The sequence below is a fragment of the Varroa destructor genome, unplaced genomic scaffold, assembly GCF_002443255.2.
Source record: "Varroa destructor unplaced genomic scaffold, Vdes_3.0 BEIS01000007.1, whole genome shotgun sequence".
Lineage (NCBI taxonomy): Eukaryota > Metazoa > Arthropoda > Arachnida > Mesostigmata > Varroidae > Varroa > Varroa destructor.
In genome coordinates, this window is record NW_019211460.1 from 7,320,447 (window position 1) to 7,342,825 (window position 22,379).

General features: G+C 40.2%; 1 protein-coding gene across 17 annotated transcripts; it reads left to right on the forward strand.

The window, feature by feature from the left end:
- The first annotated feature begins 936 nt into the window (after positions 1-936).
- Positions 937-21,940, forward strand: Frmd5 (FERM domain containing). 17 transcript variants are annotated; one of them, XM_086974507.1, is made up of 16 exons: positions 938-1,271; positions 1,496-1,957; positions 3,963-4,397; positions 12,145-12,285; positions 12,581-12,652; positions 13,574-13,684; positions 13,973-14,137; positions 14,455-14,535; positions 14,724-14,857; positions 15,215-15,296; positions 15,604-15,683; positions 15,955-16,189; positions 16,490-16,793; positions 17,290-17,462; positions 17,779-17,878; positions 18,066-21,940. In XM_086974507.1, exons 3-15 carry the CDS (start codon positions 4,299-4,301, stop codon positions 17,872-17,874), a joined length of 1,773 nt encoding a protein of 590 aa, XP_086830633.1. In that variant the 5' UTR covers positions 938-1,271; positions 1,496-1,957; positions 3,963-4,298; the 3' UTR covers positions 17,875-17,878; positions 18,066-21,940. The 17 variants fall into 17 exon arrangements, 16 of the variants coding, with proteins under 16 accessions (XP_086830635.1, XP_022672202.1, XP_086830633.1 ...); XR_015316694.1 differs by lacking the exons at positions 938-1,271; positions 1,496-1,957 and adding an exon at positions 2,358-2,970 and having other exon boundaries at positions 18,066-18,881; positions 19,142-21,940; XM_086974508.1 differs by lacking the exons at positions 938-1,271; positions 1,496-1,957 and adding exons at positions 2,358-2,970; positions 8,697-8,872.
- Positions 21,941-22,379: the final 439 nt, after the last annotated feature.

Consider the following 22,379-nt stretch of genomic DNA (forward strand, 5'->3'; position numbering starts at 1 on the left):
AGGGTCGTTCCTTGAGGCCGACTGTCACTGAATCAATTGCCCACGGCTTTGCGCATGCAGTCGGTATACAGATATTGCAACTACAGATACATTCGTTCGGTCGCTCGCGACGCTCCTTCAGGAGTTACTGAATTTTTGGTTACCCTTACTTTTCTTTCGAGGAATCCGATAGTCCACTACAGCCTTGTTAGTCGTTTATTTAGCAAAGAATATTATCGATAGGCTGGGCGTGCATGGTCGCATGGTTCCATTCAGATGATTAAGGACCTCTTTTTCTCACAGGTTTTGTTGTGTGTTTACGCTCTACCAGTGTACAGCAACACCCGGCCGATGAAGCTTTCCCTGAAATTAGGGATGACCTTCACTATAATCGGCACTAGCAAGACCCAACACAATTCTCCATTTAGTTGCTGCTTTATGCAGTAGTCATCATGAAAGACACTGCTCCTTCAGCAATTTCGCTGACTGATTTAGATAAAACATCATTATTAAACTCTATCACAGAGTATAATCTTGCATGATGTAGTATAATATTATAAGGAGAGTATAATATTACCAAAAATTATATCCTATTACAGCACACATACGAGGAATTTTCGTCCACAGCAATGAAGTACATCAAATTGAGAACTGTATCCTTTTTCGCTTCCCAAACGTAGGTTCCGCTATACTTATGCATGTCGCTTTTATTTTATTCGCACAACCTTGAAATGACCGTGCTGTTCTTTGTCCGAATGTCCGAAATAACAGTCGTGGTAGCTAATCGCTCCTAGGTTTTGTTGGTCTGTCCCCTATTCATATACTCAAATGACCCTTCTTTTTTCGGTGTGACGTCGTGTGTATCGGTTCGTGAGCTCCTGAGAAGTCTTCGCTGGTTGACGCGCGCAGCTTTAATCTAGCGCCAATGAACAACAGCTCCAAAGTACTCGGTCGACTGGTCGTCATTACTATAGTTGTGGGTGATTAGGAGACGTGGTATGTTGCTGCGATTTGACGGTACTGGGTAGTCTGGCAATTGCCGCTGGGTCCGCTGCGTCCGCCGGTGCTCCCGCTGCCAGCAGATAAAGTTAAGGCCCTTTCTTCACCCTTTCTCTCTATTTTGTCCCTCGCAGCGGTTAATGAAGGAAACAACACTTAGAGCGACGGTAGCGCCAACGCTTTTCATTGTAGCTTAGCAGCAGCAGCTGCAGCACCGTCATCAGCGTTCCCATCGTTGCCGCCGTCAGTATCGTTTCCTAGGATAGAAGCGCGCCTAGTGCAACAACTTACTAGTAAGTGTCCTTTTGTCTGTCTATTTGTCTACCTACGTGTATGTATTTCAGTGTCTCCGCTATCCGTGAGTCCGTTTTTACCTGCGCATTCGTACACTTGGGAAAGAGAACGTATTCGTTCCCCTTCCCCCGTACCGCGCGCTCGCGTGATTGCACGCTGCGTTGTTGTTGTTCACATTATCGGCAATTCTCAGAAATCGTTTTTGTTGTTGTTTCGTTCGTAGTCCCCTCTCCCCATGGCAGGCCGCAAGCCCCCGTCAAAGTGTGAACCTGTTTGAGAGTCTTGAAGCTAAGAGCCTTCAGCTGAAAGATCTCCTTCAAGTGGAGGAGAGTTTCGCTTGCTCTTCACAGATCGACGGTAGCTCGTACGACAAGGCTAGGGGAAGGCGGTCCAGGGCGGCACCGTCTTTACTGTCGTCGTTGGTGATGGTGTTGTTGGTGCTGCTTCTGCTGAAGTACGAGGGTAGCTCGAGTTGACGCAGCTATCGGCGCTCAAAAGCCAGGACAGCGCAGAAGTGAATTTTTTGTTTCTTGTTAGATTGTCGTTTTATTGTCGTTTCACTGTTGTTAGCGAAAAATGAAATGAGAAAACGACATTTATAAGTCGATAGATAAACTGGCAGATGAAACGTCAACTAGGAAGATTGTCCATTTCACGTACTTGCCGCTGCCATCGCAGCCTCGCTGTAAGTGGCTAATATCACAGAGGGCTCCTTCAAGCACAGACTGCTGTCTCTGCCGCGTTGTGTTGCCCTTCTCCTTCTGTTACAGTAGCCTGTCCCTTACCACCACTCCGCCCCTCCCACGGACCATGTACGAGTGAGCACCGCCGCCCACCTTGCTGGGACTGCCGTCGGGCTGTGTTGCTTCTAGTAGCGAGTGAGATCTGAGTGAAAGGGTACTCCAGATTCGACAAATCCCCACTCGATGACAGGGGAGGCCATTCTTCCAATGTGGCGTGTGTCTGTGTGTATATACGTGCACCACCCAGTCCGCCCTGAATCGTTCTAGGAAACCGTTGTATTCACTCCGTGCACCACCACCGATCAGCATCAAAGAAACATTGCGTCGAAGAGACGAAAAGGAAGACAGTTCTAATAACAACAAGAGTAAAAAACAAGAGTACAATCTGCACGTCTTGACCTACGCGAGTGCACGCAATACACTGTCCGGATACACGTTGTTGTCCACGTACACAGTGTCGTTATCTATCGCTTAGCGATTAGCAACAAAAACAAAAAAAGCTCTTGGAATCGGTCTCTTCGCGGAGTAAGGAAAAAACCAAAACTGCGCTTAATTAACTATCAGATATCTATTACTGAGAAACGTAGGCTATTGCAAGATATATCACGAAGCTGTGCAAAGAGATTGGCGAAAAATCGCCTCAAACTAGCGCATACTATAAACAAGATGACTTTATTTACCTTGTACGTATATCCCTGCGTGGGACGCAACCGCCTCGAATGATGTCACGCTATCAGACAACAATCACCGAAACGCTTTTGTGTTTCGACGGCAAAAGATAATAGCATCAATTGAAGGAAGCGGACACGAACGCAACACGTACAAGTACTCTACTGGATTGTACATGGAACATTGTGGAAACTTCTACAATCAATTTACTGTGCTTCTTTAAATGCCTATTTCTGCTACAATCGCATTAGAGAGTCGTGGTTCGCCAGTGGATCCTCAATTGCAAGCAAGCTGGTTCTAATATTTGAGGGCACTTCACGTTAGCTACATACATACATATATATATATATATATATATATATATATATATATATATATATATATAGAGCTAAATCGAAAGTTCAAATTTGGCGGCTTATAAGATGTTCGTCGTACAGGTGTACCACATATAATTCTTATCGCGCTAACTATAGCCACTTGGCTTTTCAAACAGCGCAATGAAGTGGCGCAACTGCCTGTTTCAGTATTCACGCAGTGCAAAGTTTATACAGATCGTCGCGTTGAAAACCAATAATCAGAACCACAGCAATTTATAGCAGATGTCTGTGTGCACGATTTCTTACAAATAAGCATACGTTTTTCTTTTGAAATTACACTTCCGTCGAAGCCTGTTATGGCTTAAGTATCGCCTCCGGCGGTTCGTAGGACAAACTGATTTATAGCATCATTATCGACAGAATGGAATGGATTCAGCCTCTGTGCACTGAACGTGTCTCATTGAGATCATAGTTAGTTGGCTCCATAGCTACGTTATTTACCGACATTAGTCGATCAGGGTAGTAAAAATAGTCTGTGCACAACCGGAAGCCCAAAAATTTCAGATGTTCAGTTAGACCCTAGTGGAAAACCTGTTGAACGTGTGTTAAACTTAGATGTTACTTTTTTCATACTGTATAAAGAAGAAATCGAATTCACACAATAACAAAAAGGTGGCACTCCCAAAAATTCGACAACTAGAAAAAAATCATTTTTGGCATTGTAGAAAAGTTTAAAAAAAAAGGATGACAAAATGAAACACTCAACAAACAGGTAGCAACGATTTGAAATTAGTTGAATCTTCTGCAATAGAATTCTAGAGAGCCGGCTATAGTCGCCTGCGCGAATAGGATATAAGTTGGCATTCTGTAAGCTGATTTTTGCATGTACGCTAATTAAATCTACCTGTGACCATAGAGGAATATTATTACAACAATTTCTGTTTGTCAAATCAACGCTTAGATCCCGACCGTGAACAAATTTGGAAAATGCATATAAGCCAGCTCGAAGGAACAGATCAACAGTGAGCAGGCCTGGAACGCTATACGGTACCATCAGGACTCAAGGATACTTCTGTATGGCAAACTCTAGCACAAAACAATGTGACACCTTTAAAAGATGCCCTAGTCGCCTAAGGCTTGAAAGGGACTCACACCATAATACAACCCATTACTGCAGGAGATTAAAGCTAGGAGTGGAGTCACTCACTAGGTTATTATCTCCTTGAAGGACTTGCTAGCAGTAGTCCAGCAAAAAAACCTAATCTGACAAATAAGCCGTCAGACTGGATTGGTGAACATGTTCCGCTTTGGTTCAAAGAAGGCTAACCGGCAGGAATACAGGTGTAGCGTACGCTTTCTCGATGACGATGAGGCTCCCATCGATTGTGACTTTCAGGTACGTATCAGGACAAGAAACAGGCACAATAGGAACAGCGCATTTCCATTGATAACGGTTTAGCACTCAATTTGTTCGGTGGTAAATCCAATTGCGCATGATCAACCCCGTCGAAAGATTGCAAATTTTCAGCAGTATATTATAATGTAAAAAGCTTTCTGTAATAACGTGATAGACATGTCAATACGCCTTAGTAATGATCTCAGATTAAATATAAACTATTCGAAAAATTTCTTGATCAATACGGGCTATAATTGTTACAAATTCTATCGCTTTTGAATCGCGAAACTGCACTATCGTGATAGTGTACGGCGACAAACATAAACACTACTGAAATATCTAGCGGGCAGTGTCTCTTCGTAGTCGAGTATAATTTGTCTATTTTTTTTTTGTATTCGTTATGGACAGTACAGACGATTGCATCAGTCATTTGAATCGCTGGGAAGCTTTTTGACACAAAGAACAGCCACTCTATTTACCTCTGTGCCTTTAAGCTTGCCTGAACATAATTTGTTCTCCACTCATTGTTGAGCTGCAATTTCAAACGATCACGGAAAACTCCCGAGGATGCTGGAATACAAGGATTCATAGATGAGATGGGCTCGGAGGCGACAATAAGCCAATCCACCTCAACTATAGCTACTAGGTAGTTTAGGTGCAGATAGTAGCTTTACAGAGTAAGTAGTTTTTTAAATGTAGCCCCCTTTTCGTTCCTACGATACTGATGGTAAAGGAAGTTAATTTTTTAATTATTGTTTTTCATGAACTCAAAGCTGAAATAATAAGATGTTTTCTTAAGGGAAAAACATCGTTTCCATATTACCTATTTATTTCTGCTTGTTCTTCTAATTTTTTAGAACCAGTTCAAGACAAACAATATGACGATACTCAATTTTTTCCAAGGTAAATGCAAAATAGTTGAAATTAATTATGTTTTTTATTGAATCGACGATATTTATTACCGAAAAATGGGTATGATATATAATGCTTCAGAGCATTTAAACAGGTACTTTATTTTTTGTCACCGCTTTAAAGAGAATGGTCTTTGGGCATATCTAGCTCCTTGGGAAAGCACACGGATTGTTTTGTCTGAAAAGGAAATCAAATGCTTACCCTGATTAGAGGGTTATTATCGACGTGTAATAGCGGAGTAATACGGTTTCGGTGCTAGATGATGCAGTAGCAAAGCTGATATCAGTCATTATTGCAAGAGTCCATGGGTCGCGTGTCTGAACCTGGACATCCGCAGCGGAATGCGCGGCTATGAGGCCGAGTGCGCGTAGCTCATAGCCCTCAAAATTAAAGCTCTAAAAGCTTCAAGAACCGGAAGCGGTGAGGCAGTCCTGGCACCCAAAAATCGAGCAATCAGAAAAGGTGACGGAGTAATATTTGATTTATACGGTCCTTGTTAGCCACATGTACGTCATTGATATCGGAGAGGCTTTGAACCCGTTTTACGCAGCTATGAATGAATCTTGATTTCAGCTTCGCTCCTGAGCGCTTAGAGTTGACTCAAAGGTTGCGCATGTTCTAATCATGAAGCTTCTGTTTGTCAATATCACTGGTAGTAAAAAAATCGAGCACTTACGCGTCTTCTATCCGTTCGTACTCCGTTAGGGTGTCAAACATATTTAATCGTCTTCGTGCAATAAGATAAACATTTTTTGCTTCACGAATTGCCGAGCAAGAAGAATGTTGACCGGTATATTTCACACTTTCAAGAATTCGCTGATCCCTGTCGCATGTGTTGCGCTGGCTACAATCTTCACCCCAAGGCAAAGGCAATAGAGATCGTTTTACCAATAATGCCAGTTTTTGTATCCTTTTGTTGTTTGCCATGATAGGCTACCAATGCACATGGGATTAATTCCCATTATAAACCTGTATGTCACTATAGCTCGGTATGAAAAGGCCAATTGCGTTATTTGGAAATGTCCGATCTTTATAGACGAATTATTTTGAAAGGTTTATCCTATATTGTATCCTACATGTTAGGCTTATACAACATATGGCGTACGCTCTCGCCAATAGCCGACTGAAGTCATTTAGTTCCATATTCTAAAGTACTTCGTGGGTCGATTTGTGCAGCGTAGAGCGTTAGGAAGATGATTCAATTCACGTTCTTCCACGAAGATGCTGTCGATTTTTTTCAAACAAAAAGCGAAGGATTGCAGAACTAGCGAGTTGCTACTGTGACACGGACACAGCCAAGTTATTCAAAGCATAATATTCAAGGGCCATCACTGTAAATATTTTCGGCTATTTTATACAGAATAGGGTGCAAAACTAATGAGAGTATGCTCCGTACCAGCTCCATACTGGCTACCAGAATTGTAACCAGAATTTTTCAACGTTCTTGAAAGGCGCACGAGTAGTCGAGAGTAATAAGTAATCGAAGCAATTGCTGTCTTTGGGTTTGTTATCTAGCTTAGTTATCTAGCGCCATAAGACCGGCCTTTTCTTAAATTCATATTTTGATGAACTGCCAACCATCCAAACTTTGTGCTCTCTCTGTGCTACTCTGTGCTAAGATATACGTACATTAATGTATGTACACTTTAATACACTTTATGAAAATCAACACAAAATACTTTATTGCTCAATTAGTTTATACTCAACGAGCCTGACGAAGGCGGCCTTGTTGAGCCTGACGCACCTGGCTTTTGTTGCCCTAGACAAGACTGTCTATAGGCTATGACTCAGCGTCCTTAGATGATTGATCTAGAGGCACACACTGAAGAAGCCCTTTTAACTATAGTTAAAGTGTGTACGTGTGTGATATCGCCGTGTAATGGGACAATGGTACGGTAATTATCAACCATTCGGAATATATATAGATATTCTGCTTATTCTTACACAAACGTGTATACGCTTATGTGAAATATTCAAAGCTTTTATAGATCAAACGTAAATAAGTGACGCGGTATATGGATAACCTTTTGAAATGTTAGCTACTACATAATTGGAACGTTTCCTTCTTATATATATATATATGGATTATCAAGACACGGTGTTGTATTTATGGGGAAACAAGGAATCGCTAAAGGTTAACTAGGATTGACTGCTTAATCAGCGACATATCATAAGATGGCATTTTTCATATATTAATTAGAAGTTAGAAAAATATCGCTTGTAATTTACCCGTTGTGAAGTAGTCTAAAGTAACTTCTATAAGATCAAAATATTTCCCAATGAATATGGCAGTTTGTGAACGACGTCCCATGGGGCCCCACTTAACCTTCTAAGACGGACCCATTTTCTTCACACTGTATCGGGGCCACCAGACCCATTGTGAGCGTTGTATAACATAATATGTATATACAATGATAAAAAAGATAAGACGTCAGATATACTTAAGTATTTTTTTCCACTGGTCGAGCCAATTTTTTATTGGTGGGTCAGATTTTCGGTGACGAAATACACCTATGTTGTGTTCAAATATTATATCAAACGAAGTAGGTTGTTCCGACCAGAAGCCACTATGTCTATTGCATTTTCCTAGACAGATACTGCTCAAGAAACTGTCGTGGAACGTCCGCTTAGCCGTTAAGCCGTTAAGCTTATTATCGCCGACTGAGAGCTATTGTTGGCTAAATGGGGAACACTCGGTCAGGTAACAGCATTACCAACTGTAGTACTATCGACAACAAAGTATTTTTAAAAACCTTTTTGGCTTTTGAATGTACTGTTCGTAACAGAAATACGGTTTCCAGCCGAAGTCAACTATGATAACAACTCGTCTGCTACATTCAGCAGGGCGACACAAAAAAAACATTAATTTAAATATAGGCGCGGTGGGTGACAAGTAGACACATCCATGATTTAGTACCTTTAGGTTCTATTGAGAGAAACTGGAAAATCTAAAGCTATAAATTACCACTTGTTGGAATGCGAATAACATAAATAGAGATCCAAGCTAGGTAACTTCGCTCTGGAATCATAACTTACTAGAAAACTAAGGCAGAAGTTCGTAAATTCCCGTATTTTTAGTTCATGTTGATCACAAAAAAGGGATATTTTGGAAGAGAAGGGTCTTCTAGGTATAAAGAAATTATCCACATTCTTTGATGGTTTGATAAACTTTTTTCTGGTAGTACGTTAGATCCTAGTCGGTGGAGATAATGTCAAAGATGTGTAAATCTGATCTTTGAAAACTTCTTGCATATGCAATCGCTGACTTGAGGCAACGGAATAGAGTTCGAAACGTTCTACGGGGGAAGGGGTCTAGTTGCAACGGTACCGCCACAGAACATTAATTACGATAACATACAACTAGTATATATTGTTTGCTCCACCCAGTCAAACAAAACCCCGAGGCTCCCGACCTTTCGTAAGCCTGTCGTTCACCCATGGCTGAGCTAGACAACCATCACAGACGAGATACGCATATTAAATTTCGGATGAGGGCTTGCGGATGCATACTCGTGCAGGAAGCATCATAGAGAAACGCTTTAAAACGTCACGTTTATATAAGTGTATGTATCTCGTATATTGCACTTAGTTTACTTTTACCACGGCTGTGGGTTTACAACTATAACAAACACTATCTAAAAATGGGACTTTACAACATACCTGTATCGCACATTTTTATTCGGTAGCACTACTTATCGGACAACAGTCATGTATTCTATATGAATGTTTCAATTACGAAAACTATTAAATAAAAAAAAAATTATGAGAGTTTATGGCTAAGTAAGTTTGGAAAGATCTCAAATACAGAATTGTTTTACACGCTACTATCGAAAAAACGTTAATCAAAAAAATTAACTAACTAGATACCCGTGTCCTCTGTAAGGTCATAATAGTATTTTTTGATAGTGCTCAATGGCTCAATTGATATTATAACACAAAGAACTACAGAAATCTGGTAAAACTCATCCCGCTGCAGCATGGCTATTGAGGTGTTGCCGAGACAAGTGTAAATGTTCACTGTTTTTGAAATCCTCATTGTGAAAGCTTCATTATTTAGACAACAGAGCATGTTCTCGTAAATTATGCGTAGTCTTACAGAGACAGATTCGCTGAGTAATGTCTAATCCAGAAAAGCAATTCTGACTGTAAAATCTGTTGCTTGCATTCAAATCAGATTCGGATGCGTTGTCTAATTTTGGACACGTCATCCTATACTGGTCACCCTTCTATCGCACGCATAAGGTGAACGCTTTCGGCAAAATCCACGTTTCTAGCAAAACAGTTGGGACTTATATCTGAGCAAGATGCTAAACTGCACACGGCTTTTGAATGGGTTGAAAAAATAGATAAAAAACAAAGGGGCTTTGCTATTCAGCATTTGCTCCAATTGATCATATTAGGAAGTTGTTCTGTGCTGCATGTTCATATCCGCACTCACACTGGCGATGGAGCGTGATGACGACTCTTGTGATAAAACTTATTGCAGAATTGCCAACTTGAATGATAAGTTGCTTTGCTTGGACAAAACTAACTTTTCGCCCAATAAAGTGGACCTACTGTTCAAAGAATATTTAAGCAAGGAAAATCTTACTTTTCTTCTTTAAGATTTTTTTTTTCTCAAGATTGACGAAGGTCTTGAAAACACGAATGATACAATCGTTTCGGCTGAACTTATCGTTAACTGAATCGTTTTAGTTGAATAGTGTTTTAGGGGACACTTTCGATCCCTCACGGGACTCGGATTCCCTTATTCTTTTTCTAGTCTAATTATAGCCACGACGCGAAGTAGCTGTGGCATCGAGGCAGATGTTAGCCTTTAGCAGCGGGTTGGCATGTTAGCAGGTCACGAATGTCGAAGTTAGGTTTCGGATGCCGAAATGAAATAATGAACTGGAGTAGTTGATGTCCTCATTCAAAACGTACACGCCTGCAGGGGCTGCTGGATAATCTGAACGATGGCGCAATGAGAGAATGGCAAATAGCTGAACTCTATTAGAAGACACACTTAATAACCTCTAGCTATTATTAGAAATATAAGCGATTCCATTAGTAGTTGGTAGCGCTCAATAAAACGAGTGTTCGTGTCATCCATGAGTCGGAAATATTGCTAAATCAATGTTATGTTATTCGTGTTCCTATAATAACTTTCCTATGGTATTATTTCCAAAAGAGAATATGATCGAATATATACTATGTATCATGTCAATGATGATACTGAGCATTCTACTGAAGCATCCCGTGCTTTGGGCCAATGCGCATTACTGACGGGTAATTTCCTCGTCATACTATGTCTATTCTGGCAGTCTTATTTACGATACTCTTAAAATAAACTCGCTTTGGATCCATATGAATCAATGCATATGTAGCTGGGTTGTCTACAGATGTACGGACCGGGTCGGTAAGATATCTTTGCTGTTCTCGAAGTTCCTAGTGCGTATCTCGGACACCATTCACCTGTTATTTTACATAGCGCCTATCGAACACAAGCATTCAATTAGTTTCTTTTGTGAATTAAAATTTAAGAATACCTTATTTGAATCAATTTATTTAATTGAATTGGTAGTGGGTTAGTGCTCGAAGCTTTAGAAGTACAGGTATCAAGAGAGAGAGAGAGAGAGAGAGAGAGAGAGAGAGAGAGAGCGAAGCAATACTAGGAAAGATGGACGCAGAATTCGTCTAGCACACTTTATTATAGGTTTACAAGTTTATTGTAGGCATATTGACAGCCGCGTCCTATTCGCGACATTTTATTTATATATTTCAAGTGGAAAAACACCATATTATCTATAATAAATATTTGGTACTGCATATTCTGTGATATTTTGATTGTGCGGTTTACGTCAAATACAAAAAGAGAAGGAGCGAAAAAAATTCTTATAGGGGGATGGACAATCTAAACGTACAATTTTGTAACGTCTACGGTAGGGATAAGTCTTTAGTTTTAGGCAAAAGTAAGTTCACCGCTGGAACCGATCCTGGATAAAAAGTGAGCCGGCATTGTTTCTAATATCCGTACGGTAACTGGTGGTATCCCTATGGATGAGTTTGCGGCAACATGGTCCTTTTTGGATTGACACCCGCGTATGTGATGTCGGCAGAAGGGCGATTCAACGCCCTTGATTTGCTGAGACGTTAGTTGATTCAATACGCACTTGCTTATGATGCATCAGCCAGAAGGAGACCCAGTCTTCGCACAGAATCTCGAATCAGCTTGCCAGATGAAAGCCAGCTCGAGCCTAGATATTTAGCCAAGCCGGACCATAATAGAATATAAGATCTAAACCTTACGCCTGAAACAACGTTAGCATTTATCAAACGGCTGACATTAGCAAATGCGTCTACTCTAAGGCTCACACATCCCAAGCTCCGATAGGCAAACACTTATCGCTGAATCGCTACAAGTACCATTATTCTGTCAATTCCAGCGCTGATGAACGTGTAATCTCGAAAACGTATGTGTGAGCTGCTGGCAGATCGTTGGCAATGGCATTAGTGGCACAATTTTTGCTTCATCTTTGTATGCAAAGTTATATATTGCCTTATTTGCATCTTCTCACGTCGATAGTTAAGCTGTAACTTACCTAGTCTCAACTACATGCACCCTGTACGCATCCCCGAGCCTAATATAATATTATAGTCTATTTATGTTTTATCCTATAGTAATATATGCCTATTTGTTTTCATAAATTGAAGTTTGACATGCCTTTTTAGTGTGCGGTCACCTTCCTAAATTACTAAGATTGTTTGGACACGAAACATTGATCCACTAACGTCAGTAAATAAAAACGTGCCACTTAGTGATTATTTTCTGACCGTTATTGTTTATTTTCATCAGCATATGTGCTTGGGCCAGTACGTCCTCGACTTCGTATGCTCGAGCATAGGACTGCTGGAGAAGGACCTGTTTGGCCTACGGTATGTCGACTCTCACAACCAGCGGCGATGGCTCGACCTCAGTAAACCCGTCCTTAAACAGGTTTGTGTCCAGGTTATGTGTTTAGGGTACGTTTTTATGCGTATACGTTGACTTATCAAAATACGGTATAACGGCCACCATCTCCAATGTTCTTACTGTACAATGGTGTAGGTACCGCCACTCTTAATAACAACATGGGTTTATCACAAATCGAAATTCATCCAGCTTAAATTATACAAATCGAAATGAAATTATTATAAGTAATTAATTGTGTATACCGTAAGATAAAAATAAGAAAATTAGCTTAATTGCTGCGAAAAAAATTAACTTAATATTTCCAAATGTGTCATTCTAGGTGAAGGGGATAAAAAATGTCGTTTTCTGTTTTAGGGTCAAGTACTATCCCCCGAACCCACTCAATCTCAAGGTAAATGGAAGCCATATAATATTCATGCACAAATACAAATCGCGCTTCTTCTGTCAGTTATTTTAATCATAAAAGCACAGGTTTCCCTATATAAGCGTTACTAGCGATGTGACACATGGCCCCGCAATGGCGTCGAAGCTGACGTGTTTGTCCACTAAATCTTAGGTATGTGTAGAAATTTAAATTTAAAGCCGGACGTAAACATCCTTCGTCTTATGTCGACAGGAACTAACCGTCTGATGTAATGCTTAATCAGAAACCGGACGCAAAACTTCGCACGATTAACTCAACAATAAGTCAATTGCATTTTCTTTACAAGCATCGAACGCAAACTCTTTTTGCATCGATTTCTGAACGCTGCGTCCATCCCTTATTTTCACCGAGGATGTTTGTTGTTGTTTCTTCTTTTGACATTATTTACCCTACGGCCTTCGTTTCGTCCTAGCTTTTGCCTTGATGAGCGCAGTAAGTGTATTATGAGCAGATCCCGTTCTATAGGACTGCCATATATCTCAACGACCACAAAAAGGCAGCTGTGGCGCTCGGAACAGCAGACTATTTTGCCGGCTATAGTGGCCCTATCGTGGCGTGAAAATTACGAAAAATCGAATGGAATACCAACGTGTTATATTAGCTTTTGCGCTTATGAACGTATTTCTACTGTTGTCAAGTTATGGTACGCAGAGGTAGTGTCTCGGCTTTGCATACTGATAACATCGTTTCATACTTAGGCACATAACCCTGGTCTGTCTCGGGTGTGCTATTACGGTAACTTAGGATTCCTCGATTAAACGTTTCGTCAAGCAGATAACACGTTGACAATTAGGGCTAAACAGCGAATTTGTATGAAATCATATACAGATGTCAGGTAAAGATCATTTCTAATATCCTAACTTTTCTATAACCTGGAAACTGTTCTAGGAAGAGGCATGCCGATATCAAGTATATCTACAACTGAAGAGAGATCTAACTCACGGCCGTCTTAATTGCACCCAAAGTGAGGCAGCCTTTATGGTCGCCTACGTCAAACAGGTATGGTGTGAGATCATTACTAAATGTGATACTAAAGTTTATACAGTATAGGACTGAATGAACCTTGGTGGTGAGCTTGCTTTGCAAGCAGTGAGGTCGTTCGATGGCTAACACATTCATAATCCCAAACTTAACTACTTACCTTTGGACCGATCCAATATACTTATAAGTAAAACATGCTATTACATCTTATAAGCCAAGTCCATCATGTGTATGTGATGCATATGCGCAGTGTTATGTTAAATGAGAAAAATTATGTGCTTGTACGTTAACCTAATTTACGCTTAGGCCGAGCTGGGTGATTGGGATACGTTAGCGATTGGGGGTACGACGAGCGAAGACGGCTTGGATGATCCCGTTAACGATGGGAATCCTGCCGATTCCGTGGATAACCCCCGACAACGGGCGCACACATTCAGCACCAGTAGACTTCTGCCCAAAAACTCACACAGCGTACGTTACAAGTGTTAAACAATACATTATTGTTTCCCTAGCTTTTCAGCAAGAATGATGTAAATTTAGGCACAGACAGAAAAACAAAGCCGACAGACAGGGCGTCTTCTGCGCTTTCGGAAATGCTTCGGCTTTTTTGTCAATTAATAGCAAAAACTTGTACACTCAGATGAAAGCTGGCCTCGTTTATATTTGGTGAGTGAAAATGCATTTAAACTGATGAGTATGGGGTCGTTTACAGGCTAAAACTATATATTTTAACTTGTATATTTTGCAAAGAGCGGAATTTTATTATTGGCCGTGAAATGTTTTTTCAGGAGATCGAGTCACGCATCGAGCGGATCCATGAGACACTCAAAGGAATATCAGCTACCGAAGCACAGGACCTTTTTCTAAAAGTACATTCATTACAGATAGGCAACTATTATGCTTCATGTGAACCAATTCTGGTGCAAAAGTCCTACTACTGCAGCCTGAATACAACTGAGTAATAACTACATCACTTATCTAAACTATATGAAGGATGCTTTATTTTTATAGACCTTCAAAACCATAGAATGTAATAATTACGTCCTATGGGTTGCAGCGCGCGGCCACCCTAGAAAGCTATGGCATAGACCCGCACCCGGTCAAAGACGAACACAAGAATCAACTTTACATTGGAGTCAATCACCTCGGAGTTCTTACATTTCGAGCAGGGAAACGAGACCAGCACATTAAGTAATTATATGATAATAATTAAAATTATATTTTCTAGCTTTAGTTCGGTTCATCGTAATGGTTACGTCTGGGAATTGGCTGATTTAGGAGCAGCGTCTATAACGTAACTTCATGGATTTCAATTTTCCACCATTTGTCGCCTCTGCACTATAGGAGATCTATTTTCTTTTTTATAGTTTTACTATGTTTATATTTATAGTATTGAATTGCTTACCGTAGTGATCAACGATGTCCAACGTAAAGTGAATGCCTTTATATGACAATGGTGATTTGGTAACCTCTTCTACACTTTTGTTTCTCGTCCGAACGTTGACACAAGTATATAAAGCTATTATTTTTTCTGTTTCTTTTTGGCAGATTTGACGATTTGGTGAAATTTAACTACGAAGGCAAGATGTTTATTCTACACGTCATGACTTCGGGCTCAAATAAAAAACAGGTGTGATCACTCTTTAACCAGTAACAGTTTGTACGTATACGTATATAAAGCCCAAAAGTGGCTTGACAGCTGGACATTTTGCAACAGTCTAAGTGGCAGGAAATACGCGAACTATTGCAATAAAGAGTGGACCTAGATGTACAACACAATTGTAACAGGCACTCGTAATATAATCTCCATAATCCTCTAATTTTATGCTACAAGCATAAAATTAGAGGATTTTTCGGAATTTTAACATAGTATTATGCCAAGATATAAATGGCGCTTGTATATACTAGTGTTGCTAATATAATCTGTGTTTCTTTAGGTCATCGGATTTCGGTGTCCTTCGCAGGCCGCTTGTCATCATCTTTTTGCTTGCGCCAACGATATTCGGTGCTACTTCACGTGAGTAGACTACGACCGCTGCGATATAAATGACAACGGCCCTCTGATACGAATTCTAATGTTCATTGCAAATATTAAGCCTTATTTTGCATGGCATATATCTCATTTCGATACACAGCGTCTGCTTATATTGATGTGTACAAGTAAGGTTTTACATTGTTATCAATGAGGGTTACATTGGTATCTAAATACAGAACAGTTTCAATTCAGAGCTGCACAGATGTTTCAGAAATTTACATAATTTATCTTGGGTACGTTTCTACATCTGTAGGAGTATTCCGCCGTTGGCATCCAAGCGCAATACATTGTCACGGGCGATGTCGATCCTAAAGAAACGTGAAACTTCACTTGCGTCTCTGTACCCAGGACATCCATCGGCCACGACCGCTCAGACGCGACTGCCGCAGATTTCAGTGGATGACGATCAAGTCAACCAAGCTCTCGACGATTTCAATCGAAACAGGAGCTGCCATCCAGCTTCACTGTTGGAGCACGCCCATTACAAGGTATATAGGGGTTCTTTCCACACACGTAGTTTACTTTATATATGAAGGCTGAATTGAAGCGTGTATGTACGCTTAATAAGAACTTGTGCTGTTACACCCGTTGCAAAAACATTTTCGATATTACTAATAACAATACCACTATCCACTCGCGTGTTACTCTGCTACTCACTAGTCGAACTACATAACTCACATATGTGAGTTATGTAGTTCGATCAGATTTTAAGTATGAGTATATTAACTGCGCTTGGTCTAAAATTGGTTAGGCTGACAGAGCTTTTTTTATTGGTCTTGATTATTTAGGACGACGAGTCCGAGATTATTCGAAGCGGGACCTCGGACGTCGGATCTTTGTTGGTGAACCCTGACGATGAGGAGGGCGCAGGCGCGCTGGGATCGAACAAACCACCTATTTTAACACCGACACTTGACGGAACTCCAACCCATCAGAGACATCAAAGTGACGCTGGCAGTGGAACGGGCCCTATCGGACCAGGTCAGCATTTTGATCATAACGGGGATGTCCTTGGTAAACATCACGTCGTAGGCTACCAAGACTCGGGAAACATCTACGAGCCTACAGAAACGCCCTTAAGTGAACATCCAGGTATAACGAATTTACCAAGAGTGTATTAATCGTTGTGTGAGCATTTCTTCAACTATGACCAGGAATACTACGTGTTTAGTATAAAGCTAAGGGGCAAATCCCTGCAGGCTCTTCGCATGCACATTCTGCAGAAGTAGTTAGAAACACGCGTGTGAATTTTGCAACAATTGCTGACAACAATTAATTTCAGCATCGTAATGATATGCATCAACGTGCGGAAATGGAGGGCATCCAGGTAGTACTAGTCATGGTCGGAGCCAGGAGAGCGGGTCTTCACGTTGGTTCATCATTAATTCAGCCTTTCCCGACTATGATTATCACGAGATACCAAAAAATCGTTTGGCATGATATTGAATTTAATAAGAGATAGCATGGTTTGTCGTGCCGAATCCCGTTTTCAATCATGCGGGACATACTACTACATATACTTTGCTGTTTGTATGTATTTTTTACTTATGTTATGGTGTTGGTGTTGGTGTTGCTGTTACTGCGACAGGCTACACGTTAATGGAGTGTCACGATGCGCTCGGCGGGAAAGGTGGCCTGCCCGAAGGTCATCCGTTACTGCGTCACGCGCAGCTGGTGGCCTTTGCATCGCTTGTAATGCTGCTTATTATCACCCTCTCCGCGATCGCCGTCATGGAGAGTGATTCTGCTCTTTTCGAAGAGGTATATAGATTGTTTATTGATTGGGAACACAACATGTATAAGATATCCAGGTGGCATACTAGGGGTCTGGGTTGATATACTTAATTTTCTAACGTATTTGTAACATGTAGTTTAGAGAAAAAGCTAGTTTGCTGTTCACTTAGTAGCGGCTTCCTACCGAAACCATACGTTGAGATTTGTCGTCTTCCCATAGAAACCTCTTTGTAAGTACATTGGGATAGTAAGTTTCTGATAAATGTTAGAATCTTGAGTATTGAAAGAAATTCCGTTAACATTGCATGAACCGTCCACGCAATGGCGGTGACTGACGCTTCAGGTGAAATCGTGGCCGCCTTTTGTCGTGTTACGTCGCGAGTACTATTATCCTGTGAAGAGCTTCTTCAGCGGCCGTTTGCGGCATCCACAAATCTGAATCGGTAAACAAAGATTCTACCCGATATAGCTTTGAGGAGTTCCCATTCCAGAGTAGTATAAGGCACACCGCGATTGCGCGTAATGCATGCCGTACGCCGTAGAAAGTATGATAATAATAGACAGAACAATACATGCACGTAAAATCTGGAAACGAAACTCAAAATCAAACCTTATTATTAAAATGTATAGGTTAGTTCATAATGCAGAATCTGTGGATGTCATCTAGTTCAAGAGGCCGTCCAAGTTCAAGTGGACACCATTCGATAGATGCTTTCAAGAAGGTGACCTTCATAACGCCACGCGTTCCTTAAGAGCACGCCGTTCATATAACATGCTGCACAACTCCTTGATCAGCATCACTTCGGTCGTTCAAGGGCACTGCTGCGCTCAGTGAAGCTGGACAAACATGTATACATTTCTGCTGCTACGGAGAGAATCGGGTGGGCACGGGGTCGCTACTGTTTATACGATCGGCGCAAAATGAATTTTATCCCATATTCTGTATAAATTGTGCATTATCTTGAAAACATGACATGTTCGTAAAGTCGCATAACTCCTATAAATATATACATATTGTGCTAATATGAAAGACATAGCAAATACAAATGAAGGTTTTGAATGAATAGTTGATCTTTATTGCATCTGGAAATAAAGGTCTGCGCCAGCCGACCGCGGATTTATAAATTATAAAGTTGTCATTGTCCATATTTGTCGAAATTGCCAGGGGCTACGCCGGAAACACTGACAAGGCATTCGCCAAGATTTACCTGCACGTATCCGTAATTTGTTGTTTGACCAAAAAGAGATATAGCAGCCTGCGATCGGTGTTGTTCAATTATTGAATTAGTGTGAATTTTTTTATATCAGAAATGACATAAAAACGATGCTAATATTTAATATACATATATATATATATATAGCCTTCGCAATTGTTGTAAGCAGTATCATAGCAAGGGTAACGTCCCGTTCGTAACCTACCTACCTACCTACGCTTATGTAGTCACGGTTCGTAATCATTCACAGTTTCCATCTATAGTTCCACAAATGTGACATGGTGTCGCCTAACTATCATATATAATTTGATATATATCATAGCTTCGAAGCCATAAATCAACCAATGACCGAACATTCTAGCAGTTATCGTTACATAATGCACACACACTCACACAGCTCTGTCGTCTGCTTAGCCGACTGGGCTTTGTATGACATACGTTGTCTTTGTTGAAAAACACTCTCCAAGTCATAATACTTGCTGTTTTTTAAAGAGTTCACGCAGTGGCCGATTGATCGGGCGGTCTATCAACTGATTGATTGAGGGCATTGTCTTTGCGTAACTTGTACATAAACCGAATCTTACCAGCGAACAATTGAAGAACTATACGCGACAGGACGGTGTGCAAAAGACGTCAATGAAAAACGCCACAGAACGAGCTGATCATGAAACTAACCACAGCGAGTACTACAAACAGATTCTAACATTACGATAAGTATGAAAAAGTCGACAAAAGCAGCTGCAGCAACAGGGACCCCCAAGGAAATACCGAAACCGTACAAATCGGATTACATATGAAAAGATCCGACGCGAAATGGACAAGGAGAAATAGCAAGAAGCACTTGATCAAGCTGCAGAAATTCGGAGGGAAATACCGTTATAATTCGTGGAGTTGTTTTTGAAATGAACACGATAAACAGGATTCGGCAAATATGACAGGCGTCAACTGACAAAAAAAGCAGCTCGGCTCTTTGAGCGAGAATAGCATATTCGAAATAAAAAATCTCTTCGTCCTAGCTATAAAAGATAGCACTGTAATAACATTGATTGATCTAATGTAATTTGCCTTCGAAAAGAAAAACGGAATTAATGTTTTAGTGCTATTTATAGAATTCTACAAGTGATTATACTGCTATTAGGGCTTATATTTGATGTACGAAGAGGAAGTAGGCCAACACACACACGCACATGTGTAATAGCATAGAGATATTCAGCTCGCAATATAATATGATATTATCTTGTCTCTAGTAGCATGACAATAATGGTTCAAGCCTAAAAACAAAGTGTATTAAAGGTTTAACTGTGCTGGCCCTTAGCATATAATGGTTCGACAATAGATACGATCGATCGCGGCTCTATACTCGATGATTTGGGAGGCATCCCACGGGAACTTGGGAACATTTTACCGTCCTTATATGGTTCACTATGTGCAAATATGAATTTTACTTTGCCTAGTAGAATAAACTTCGTATGATGTATTCATTGTCAAAGCAGTTTACTACGTTCACTGAATGACCACGTAGCAACGTGCCCGCTATAACTACGAAAAAAAAATGTACATAAAAATCCTACAAAAAAAAGAAAAATACTCAACGGGAAAATCACGTGCCGTCAGTCTTTGCTGCCTCCCGAGCAAGCATTCGCTTTGCCCTGTGTCGTAAACCATACTCACTTCGCAATGATGTATGATATTACCGATATAATCTGCTAGTCTGTGCTTAAACAAGGGATATCTACGAGCACAAACGCTTACCTCATATGGCATCTTCTTTAGTACATGTGTTCTATTACCATTTGTAGGAGTCATTACTATCCTCATCATTAATGATAGTAATAACGAATATAAACATAGGAAAGTTAGTAATAGATACGTGTCAACGAATAAAATGAAGAAAACGTGCAGCCCTCGCTGGGATACGAGTCTGACCTTGAAGCGTGTACACTGTGCAAGAGAACGCAGTTGATAACAATACTATCTCTACAACTCAACGTGCACTATTAGTACGATTACCGACTACTTAGTGTAAAGTTTATATCGTATTTTTCGAATTAATTCTCTCCGCGTATTTATCTGTCTATGTCTACATTTTGCAATAAACCGTTTTGACCAGAGATTGTTTAGAAAACTGACAAGCTGATCCTCGGACCTTTTCCCTTCCCAGTGTTTCGTTATTTCGCCACCAGCACTTCAACCCTCTGCCGAAGAGTGGAGCATAGTCGGCTTGTTGTAACCATGTCGTGTCTTCTGATCCATTAGTCGACTCAATTTGCATTAGTTTCATAGCTATGGCCATATAGGACACTATTCAACGGCCATGGGTGACGAGTGAAGGCAACATGCACAACTAGCCCGCTGTCTTCGAGAACACTGAACCGGTATTACCAATGATAAATGAACAAATAAGAAAAGTCTGAATCGTCTAATTAGAATGAATGCAAATTAAAACATAGCTAGGGCAATAAATGTCATGACAAAGGACCACAATGGCACTGTGTAAACTGTTGTCAACACAAAACAACAAAGGGACAGCAAACCAAGTCTTATTCTATCCGTACTGCCTTTAGCACTACAACAAATAGCATCGAAGCAATAATAACAACAGCAGCTATTAACACCGGTTCGTTTGTCAGAGGTATTATTTAGAGAGTAACGATATTGATACTTTCAGTTACGATCTGTCTTGTATAATATAAATTTCAACTATGATCGTAACGTTGTGGGAAGGCGTTTACTTTATCTTGTTTTATTAAGAATTCTCACACCACAGGTATACTATTAGATGTAGAACGAAAAAAAAAAAGATTCAGTATTTTATTGATGGAATTCCTATATTCATATTGTTCCATCTACGAAATTAATATTAATTTAATTTTTTTGCTGTCTTATATGTGAGACGATGTGGGATTGCACAAATCTATTCATTTGAAAAATAACGTGGAATCATCCGTTTGCATACAGATCTACAATTGTATGTAAACAAATACCTAAATAAAATACATAATTCATCCATTCATTCAGATACATGTACACAATATTTTCACATCAACAAGGACAAACAAGTAGGTAGATGGGTGAACTCTGAGATGGATGTAACCGAATTTGTACATGAGAACAATCGGTGAGCGCCGACGAATTTCTATCAGCTTAATTCATCAAACAATAATATTAGAAAAAATATATAGTGGCCAGACAGCAGTTGACAAATCTCTTCGTACGAAGAAGACCAAAAACGGTAACGGATCATGAAGCTGTAAAAAAAAAATAAAGCTCAAATGCACCATATAAATTTCACCACCAGCACATTGATTTAACATTCAAATTGAGGAAATAGAGGAAGCTGATAACATATAGACGTGTCCTACACAAAATTGACTAGTTAGAAAATTGTTTGTATACTTTATATTAGTCGTAATTTTTTCTTGAAGCATTCAAAAGATTTGTTTATAACGCTTCCGTAAAAGCAACACTTAATAACCATAAAAAATCATTTAGTACCAAAATTATTGCACGTACTTAGCATTGCCGTTCGTTATTTCTAGGCGCACTTTGACTTCAATTGGCTTCCCTTTACAAGACTAAAAAATCGGACGAATTGTCGTTGTGTGTTGATATTTTTTTAGTGTCACATTTTGAGCAGTTCGGCCAAGCAAATGAAATTTCGAAGCTCTGCCCGTTGCCAACTTCGAAGGTGAAAAAGGTCCTCGATAGACCTTCGGTGTCAAGATCGCGC